The sequence below is a fragment of the Pan paniscus genome, chromosome 15 (genome assembly GCF_029289425.2).
Source record: "Pan paniscus chromosome 15, NHGRI_mPanPan1-v2.0_pri, whole genome shotgun sequence".
NCBI classification, from domain to species: Eukaryota; Metazoa; Chordata; class Mammalia; order Primates; family Hominidae; genus Pan; species Pan paniscus.
Window position 1 is genome coordinate 70,835,051 of NC_073264.2, and position 9,158 is coordinate 70,844,208.

Sequence of the window (9,158 nt, forward strand, 5' to 3'; positions counted from 1 at the left end):
TTTTTTCACATAGGCACTGGGAAAGATAAGCTAGAAAGTAATAAAAAGGAGGTAGGGAGTTTTTGCCTACCTAGAAGTGTATGAGTGGGACATTTACTTTCTTTAAATTAGGGGCTATGTGGGATAGCCCCTAAGTTGCAGTGGGGTCGAGAGTGCTCTGGAGATCCACACAAGGTAACCACTGTGCTTTTCTTCTGGTCTTCCTGCAGATATTCCACTGTTGAAAGAAGCATGAGGGCAGCGGCCAGCCTTTCCTCTCTGCGAGGTTCTCTCAGCCCTTCCTCCCTCTCCCTGTGGATTGAGCACCCTGTACTCTCCAGCCACCTTACCTGGATACCTGAGCTGCCACCTGTGTATCTGTGTATCTCTGAGGGCCCTATAGGCCCACCTTGCTGGAAACTCAAGGAAGATTCTCGCCATCTGCCTGTTGGACAGCTGGAGGAGCTGGCTCTTTGCCTGGCCCCGCCTTCCCATCTGTCAGAGACATATTTGAATGTGCTGGATCAAACCCTCCCTTTTCCTAAGCCTCTGGGTCCCCTCCAGCCAGCTCTTTGGCGGCAGCCCCCACCAGCTCCTGTGGGCCTGAGTGCTGCTGTGTTTACTTGTGCCTTTCCCCCACCCTGTCCAGTTTCCCTGTCATGCAGGCTTGTTGCTGTCCACAAGCCTTAGTGGCTGCACTGCTGCCCCCTGCCACACAGGGGGCCGGGCCTGGGTCTGTCCTGTTTCCTTTGAGGGTTGCCCCTACTGCCCTTTGCAGGAACAGATCCAGGTGTGAGAGCTCTTGAGTCAAGAGTGGCAGAAGTGGCTCTAATTGGGGTGAGAGTGTAGTCCCTGGGCTTGCCCTGGGTTGACCCTGGTGGCACATTTCCTTGGCCGAGGATGGAAGATTTGGAGAATCATGTCCACGCTGGCCCAGGACCCAGCCATCTGGCCCAAAGGCGCAAGCTCCTGGCCCTGTTGAGTTGAGAGTTTCCAAGAAGCATCCAGAAGATCCCAAGGGAGAGAAGGAAAATGGCTGATAATGATTGTCTTCCTAATATGCAAGTTCTCACTTCCTACTTCCAGCATCGGCCTTCCTGGCCTTGTCTTTTTTTGTTTCCCTGGAGTATAAGGGGAAGTTGCATGCTGCCTCCTGGGTTTTATCCCAGATAGCTCTGGCTTTCTTGCTGCCCACAGGGGCCTGGGGCAGGAAGGAGACTTGCTGAGATGCCATGGAGTGCCCATCTGGTCACTGGCAGTCTGGGCAGGTTGCCCCTTTCTGGGTTTGTGGTGACGGAGGGGAGGCCGAGAGGCACAGACCAAGTCCCCGGGTGGCTGCAGGCAGCTCCAGCCCGGTCCTGAGGATCCTCCTCACCATGGTCACGTGCCTTAGTAACTGTGCCCAGGAAGTGGCCTGCTGCTTGCTGTGCTGCTGCTTTTCCTACTTCTGCCCTTCCCTGCCACCCCTCGCATGTCACAGCTGACAAGCAATTCCTTGTCTTCCCTGGCCCCCTGGGGGAAGGGCTGAGAAACAGTCCATGTGCACCCCGACCTTAATGGCCTGAGGTGGGCAGAGGGGTGTGGAGCAGCCTGGAGTACAGGGCCCTGGGGGAGGAGCCCACTGATGAGGGGCGCTCTCCCATAGCCATGTGTTGAATGCTAACTAGGCTGGGGTGGACGAACTCTGCCAACTGCTGTCATCTTAGAAGATAGATGCAGCAGTAAGGAATGTTTGTTTTGCTTTTTTCTGAAATTTTCTGAAGCACTGTGGCTGGGAAACTTCGAAGCGGACCCTGTGCTGCATGTCTGCTCCTCCCCTGAGCCTCTCTGCTTGGGGGTGGTAAAAATAAAAATCCCAGTATATTTTCAGTACCTTACCTAACAGGGTTGGCTCCAGGCGTGGGTGGCCTAGAAGATGAGGGGAGTGGTCTTCTCCCAGCCTTTTACCCTCTTGCCTCCGCGCTTACACACGCACTTTACCACCCAGTCATTCCCTGGCCTCTTGCTGCCACTTGTAGTCTTCCTTCCTTCCTCTCAGGGTAAGGGCAGTGCCTGCTGTGCCTGTTGGCCACTCCCACACTTCCCCTCCCCCAGGAGCCCTCATCTGCTGTGCTGAGTCCAGGAAAGCATAGGTAGGTAGGGAGCTGGTTGGAGAAGGTGCTAGAAATAGAAGGCAGATGAGACTAGCATGGGCCCACCTGGAGGGCTGTCCCTAATGGCCCCAGTCGCCTTACCTCACCCACAGCAGTGCCCTTGTCTTCCTCCAAAACAGAAAGCAGGGACAAAAGGGGGAGGGGTGGTAATCTGAAGTCTCACTGCTGAGCCTTCAGCTTTTATTTTTCACTGTTTCAAAACCCACATTCTATTCTAGAATGGTTTTTAAAATGGAAGATCTTACCTTTTTCTATCTTGTTACTCTGGGGTTTTGTCCCCCTAAGAGATTGCACTTTTTGTTTGGGGTTTATTCAGCTGCATAGGTGACCAGCTTGATCCCTGGTGAAATGAAAAGCCTTCCTTCTCCTGAAGCCTCTTTCCGCCCTGCCCTCCACTAACAACACTGAGGAGCACAAGCCCAGGCTTGCCCACCTGGTAGGAAAGGAAGAAATTAGAACAATGGGAGCCTTGGCTCCCCTCTCGTCTCCTCCCCTCCTTCTTGTCACTGGCTTTGATGAGGCCCACTTCCCAAAGGCTCCTGGGCCTGTGAGTGCAGGAGCTCATTCTCCCCTCACTGCTGAAGTCTGTGACAGCTTCTTCCTCCAGTTATTTCTTTCTTCCAAAGCAATTTCTTAACCATCAGCCATGTGCTGCTATTTCTAGGGCTTCTGGGCTTTGTCCCTTACTGAGAGATTAGGGACTCCACAGCTGCCTTGAGGTGGGGCCTGGCTGAGAGACAAGGGTAGCAGCAGGTGGCAGGCTGTTAAAAGACAGGCTGCCTGAGGAGCCTGGAGCAGGTGGAAACAGGTGGAAGAAACCGGCCACAGCCCTGCTTTCCCGGGCTCACCTCTAGGGCATTCCAGCAAGAGGCTGATGCAGGAGAATGGCCAGCACCAAAGGACATTTAAAAGAGTTTTTGGGTTTGTTTGTTTGTTGTTGGTGTTTTTTGTTTTTTTTTTTTTTTTTTTTTGGCACACTTGAGCTGACTCAGTGCAGATTTAATATCCTGGTGACTTGCAGTCACATTCTAATGACTTTCAAGGGCCAGAATATGGTGAAAATCACTTAAAATATCCGTCCCTTCCATGCCTTAGTTTAGCAGGTAGGCTCTATCTTTTGCCATTTCTGTATTTTATGTGCTGTGTTCCCGTTTCACTGGGTATGAACTGTGAAATGGACTGAATCCTGGCCACTTTATGAGTTTGTTTGGTTTTATAAGGCATTTCAATGTACCTTCTATAAATACAAGCACTCCATTTGCAAACAGATCTTAAGCTAATATTTTCTTTCCCATTCATCTTGCCCTCCCCCTCCTCCCGCCAGCTTTAAAGTTCAGTGGAGAAGCCAGATGGCAATTCAGACAAAGGTATACTCTTCCTGCTTCATGGGTGGTGGCATGGGAATAGATAGCCCTTAGCCCTTTCCCTCCCAGTCCCAGCTGAGCCCTCAGACCACTTGCTTCCCACATAACAATGTCGCCTCCATTTCCGAGGAACATCCTTGCATAGAGAATGAAATATGCTGCAATCATTTCTGCATCCTTACTCCTCACCCCCAAAGAAAAAAAAAAGGCCTAGCAGGGAAGCAGCATGCAGGCTTCACAGCTTAATGCCAAGGACAGCGAGTGAGGCTGGGAGCTTCTCTTGGGCCTGCTGGGTCTGTCAGCTCTCGGAATAGGGACAGTCCTTACTGGTGCCCCAAGATGGGACTTGGAGAATATTTTGCTTGGCATATGTTTGGTCTGAATGGTGTAGTTGCTGGTTCCCTAGAGAGGAAAAGGTGGCAGGCCCAGCTTTGCTGGGAAATGGCTCTTAATTTCCAGTTGAAACCCTAGTAGAATTGTGAATGAAAACCTCAAGGTTGAGCCCCCTCTGCCAAGCAGCAGAGCTAGTAGAAGGGGATGCAGGGGCAAAGCACTCAGTTGCCAAGCAAGGAGGAGAGATATACGTGGGCTGTGTGGCAGTCCCCGCACCCTGCCCTGGCTTCTTCAGGTTATCGCACCACTATGGAATCCTTTGCAGAATGGTACTCATATAATGGTTTAAAACAACACATTCATAATTGACTCTGTGCAGGATGTCACTCAATCAGTTTGGGTTTGCTTTATTTTATTTTATATATATATTTTTTGGTATCCTGTACATTGCAGTGGGTGTGAAGATAGTATTTTAATATTTGTACAAAGTTTAATTTAATTTTAATTGTTCTATGTATATAACTGCATTTCTAAATAATTAAAAAAAAAGTTCTTATGAAGGCAATTCTGGGAGATGTGATCCTTCCTGAAAGTTTTTGCAGAAACCTTAGATTGAAAGAGCATATGTGGGCAGGAGGTCATGGAAGGATGAGGCACTAGCTCTGTAGGGAGGGGTGCCTGGCAAGAGGTGGAGGAGCCAGGATGGAGAGCACTTTGGGAGGCCAAGGCAGTTGGATCACTTGAGACTAGGAGTTTGAGATCAGCCTGGCCAACATAGCAAAAGTCCATCTCTACTAAAAATACAAAAATTAGCTGGGCGCGGTGGTGCATGCTTGTAATCCCATCTACTTGGGAGGCTGAGGCCGGAGAATCGCTTGAACCCAGAAGACGGAGGTTGCAGCCAGCTGAGATTGCACCATTGTACTCCAGCCTGGGCGACAGAGCGAGACTGTCTCAAAAAATAAATAAATATAAAAAAGAAGTCTTGGCCAGGCGCGGTGGCTCACGCCTGTAATCCCAACACTTTGGGAGGCCGAGACAGGCGGACCACGAGGTCAGGAGATGGAGACCATCCTGGCTAACACGGTGAAACCCTGTCTCTACTAAAAATACAAAAAAAAACAAAAAATAAAAACCGGCATGGTGGCGGGTGCCTGTAGTCCCAGCTGCTCAGGAGGCTGAGGCGGGAGAATGGCGTGAACCCAGGATGCGGAGCTTGCAGTGAGTCGAGATCGCACCACTGCACTCCAGCCTGGGCAACAGAGCGAGACTCTTGTCTCAAAAACAAAAACAAAACACAGAAGTCTTGACCACCAAATCTTCAGTATGGTGGGGTGCGGGTGCTTGGGTAAGGGAGGGACAACAGCAAAGGGAGGTTCAAACCGGGCAGAAAGCCACCACAGCTTCAGTGTGGCAAGGAGGACATTTGAAATGAGCTCACAAAAGCACGGCTTTGGATTATATTCCTGGAAAGGGCAGATGTCTTGGAGCAGACGGGAAGAGAGAAGGAACTGTGGTGATGGCTCCCAAAACACCAAGGGTTTCAGGAAGAAGGCAGTGAGGTCCAAGTTAAAATAAGGGAAGCATTCTATTTATCTGGGGAAACTATGGCAACAGTAGGCATTGCCGGCAGTTCAGTGGGCAGGAGCAGTGAGGAGGGCAGGAACACAGGGAGAAGTGGTGGGAATGCATTCAGGGAAGCCAAAAGCAAAAGATAGCTGGCAGCATGCCAGGATTCATGTTGATGCGAGCCAGCGTCTACTGAGTGCTTCCGTATGTACCAGGCGCCCTTCTAGGCTCTTGGCCTGCAGTAACTCCAGATCTGGCAGCTGCACTAGGGGGTGGGCATTCTGATTAACCCTGACTTTGCAGGTGAATAAACAGGCTCAAAATAGTGTAGCGAAGCTTTATTATAAAGTCACACAGCTCTGAAATGATGGAAATTGGGACTCAAACATGATTGTCTCACAGCCCAGTGTCTTAATATCTGCCTCAAAGAACACTGCCCACAGCATGCAGGCTTCTTTATGTTGCAAGAACAGAAAACCCCACTGGCTTAAGCCACAATGCGCAGCTGATTCAACACCCAGCACCCCACTTCCAGGCTAATTCTACCAAGACCTGGCTTGAATGACATCATTTTCTTTCTCAGAAACTCTTCATGAGTCTTGCTTTATTGTTTAGAGCAGGAAAGAAAATAAACCGCAAACCCTCAGTAGTCATTTGTTTCAAATGCCCAGTATTACAGACGAGGGCACTGATGTGCATGGCTGTACTCTGATTTGATCAAGACCACATGGCTAGTTGGCGGCAGAGCTGGGCTGAAATTCTAAGCCCCTAGTCCAAGTCCAGTGTGTGTCCCTGTCCCACCATCTTCAGCAAGTCCACTCTCTTCTGCTTGGCTTTGGAGCCCAGCCCCATCCTGTTCTCCAACACAACTTCCCTCTGCATCCTGAACACCTATGACTCATTGCGCCAGAGTCACCGTGGCTCCCTTGGCCCTGAATGCTGCTCCTGGAGAGGTTGGAAGGAAGAGTGACACCTGAGGACAAACTCCTGTATTAGTCCATTCTCATGCTGCTATGAAGAAATAACATGAGACTGGGTAATTTATGAAGAAAAGAAGTTTAATTAACTCATGGTTCTGCGTGGCTGGGGAAGCCTCAGGAAACTTACAATCATGAGGGAAGGCTCCTCTTCACAGGGTAGCAGGAGAGAGAATGAGTGCCAAGCGAAGGGGGAAGACCCTTATAAAACCATCCCATCGGCCAGGCACAGTGGCTCATGCCTGTAATCCCAGCACTTTGGGAGGCCGAGGGGGATGGATTACCTGAGGTCAGGAGTTCGAGACAAGCCTGGCCAACATGGGGAAACCCCGTCTCTACTAAAAATACAAAAATTAGCCGGGCCTGGTGGCTTATGCCTGTAATCCCAGCTACTTGGGAGGCCGAGGCATAAGGATCGCTTGAACCTGGGAGGCAGAGGTTGCAGTGAGCTGAGATTGCGCCATTGCACTCCAGCCTGGGCAATAGAGTGAGATTCAGTCTCAAAACAAACAAACAAAAAACAAAAACAAACCATCACATCTTGTGAGAATTCACTGTCATGATAACAGCATGGGGGAAACTGTCCCCATGATTCAATTACCTCCACCTGGTCCCGCCCTTGATATGTGGGGATTATTACAATTCAGGTGAGATTTGGATGGGGACACAGAGTCAAACCATATCACCTCCTGAGGCAGCCTAGGTGTCTGGGGGAAGTTCTGAGAAGCTCTTCACTCCTTTCCTAGTTCCTTCAGATCAGGGCTGGGCAGGAGGCAAGGAAAAGAGCCCCAGTATGAATAGGGAATACTTCCCAGGGTTCAAGACCTGGGGCAGCACTTTATTTTCCTTCCTGTCTTGATCTCAACCTGAGGCTGTGGCCCATCTGCAGCCTAGACTATGGAGAGGAGACTAGGGAAGGAAGAGAGCTGCCTTGTTTATCACCTGCTTCCACCTCACTGGGTGACAGGCGGCCTCTTTCCCCTGCATTGGAAGTGGCAGGAGAGGAGGGAGCTCAGAGGCAAGGGTAGTGAGACTCTGGCTGGCCAGAGGCACTGCTGCTGAATCCCCCACTCTGGTAGTGGGAAGGCCCAGCTGAAAGGAGACTCCTTTTCTCCACAGGCCTTGGAATGAGAAGAAGGGATCACAGGGAGATTCTGAGTGGCCCAGTCCATGGTAGAAGCTGGCTGGCCTGCCTTCCCAGCAGCGGCCCAGGGTGGGGGAAATGGCACTGTCCCAACCTTGCCCACTCAAGTGATCCCAGAAGCCAAGCTGCATACAGAGCGGGTCTCATAGTCTGTCTTCAAGATGAGAGGTGACAGCAGCAAATGCAGTTGTGCCCCAATAGGGACTTTGGTCTGGTGGGGAGCACGTGGGGGAGTGTTGGCTCCACAGGACATTTACCACACAGCTTCCCTTTCCCCAACCTTCCGTGATGTTTGCTGAGCACCTAATAGGTTCCCAGGACTGGGTAAGGTGCTTTAAAGATACTATTTTAGGCCAGGAGAAATGGCTCATGGCTGCAATCCCAGCACTTTGGGAGGTCGAGGTGGGAGGGATCACTTGAGGCCAGGAGTTTGAGACCAGCCTGGGCAACAGAGCAAGATCCTATCTCTTCAAAAATTTTAAAAAATTAGCTGGGTGAGGTGGTTTGCACCTGTAGTCCCAGGTACTCAGGAGGCTGAGGTGGGAGGGCTGCTTGAGCTCAGGAGGTTGAGGCTGCAGTGAGCTATGATTGCTTCACTGCACTCCAGCCTGGGCAACAGAGTGAGACCCTGTCCCCAAAACAAACAAACAAAAAAGAGACAGAGAGAGAGAGGTGTTATTTTAATCAATCAACTCAGCCAGTCTTGCAAGGCAGATGTCATTACCCTTTTTCCAGGTGAGGACAGTAAGGCTCAGAGAGATTCAAGTACAGTCCAAGACCACATAGGTCATGCATCCTCAGCTGAGCTGGGGTTTGAATTCAGGTGTGCCACTCCTGGCCTCTTCACCTCACGCTGCTCACTTGCTCACCTCTTCTACTCCCCAGTTTTTCTCCCTGGGTTCTTGATCACCTGACCCCTTCACACCTACTATCCTGCCCAAGAATCCCTCTCAGCAATGTCCAAAACCAGGACACCAAGCCATTTAGAAAAATGCAGTCCCAGATGCTCAGCAGTCTCAGCAGTCAGGATGGGTTCTGGGTCCCTGGAAAGATCAGGCAAAGCCAGGAGACCCAGGCAGCCCCTGTCTCCTCCCTGGGCCTTGCTTCTGAAAGGTGAGGAGAATGCTCTGTATTCTCAGGTCTTCCTGCTTCTCCTTGGGACTAGAGCTGGGGGCACTTGCCAGGCTTTTCTCTTTCTGTTACTGAAAAGGGAATTTCATCAGCTGTGAACCTGGGGTGAGACATGACACATTCCCAAGTTGAGCCTAGGTTCATCCTCCAAGCTGCCTGGTGATGAAGGAGCATCACCGGGCTTGGGGACCATCCAATCCCACACCCAAGAGGCGAACAGCTGCTCGGCATTTCCTGTGACACTCCAGTGCCCCTAGAAAAGGAAATTTCACAAGCTAGGAATGTCCCGAGCAGGCTGTCTGGGACAGTATACACTGTTCTGAACCTGGGGGAGTAGATGATTCTATGGTTCTTCCTGCAGAGGTTTTGGCAAGCATGGACTTCCCCATAGCAGAGTTTTCTGTGGGAGTAAGTAGCCCTGCCTGCAGCAAAGGCAGCCTATTGCAGATGAAGTGTGTCAGCAGGGCTCAGCGTCTGAAGGGACTGGGGTATGCGACAAGACTATGGC

General features: G+C 50.8%; 1 protein-coding gene across 1 annotated transcript in view; it reads left to right on the plus strand.

Moving 5' to 3' along the window:
* SUSD6 (sushi domain containing 6) overlaps nt 1-4,394 on the plus strand; it is a 103,543-nt gene extending 99,149 nt beyond the window's left edge. The window contains exon 6 of the mRNA XM_034937725.2: nt 210-4,394. Coding sequence (XP_034793616.1) covers nt 210-235 — 26 coding nt within the window. The 3' untranslated portion in view covers nt 236-4,394. The remainder of the gene's footprint in view (nt 1-209) is intronic.
* Nucleotides 4,395-9,158: the final 4,764 nt, after the last annotated feature.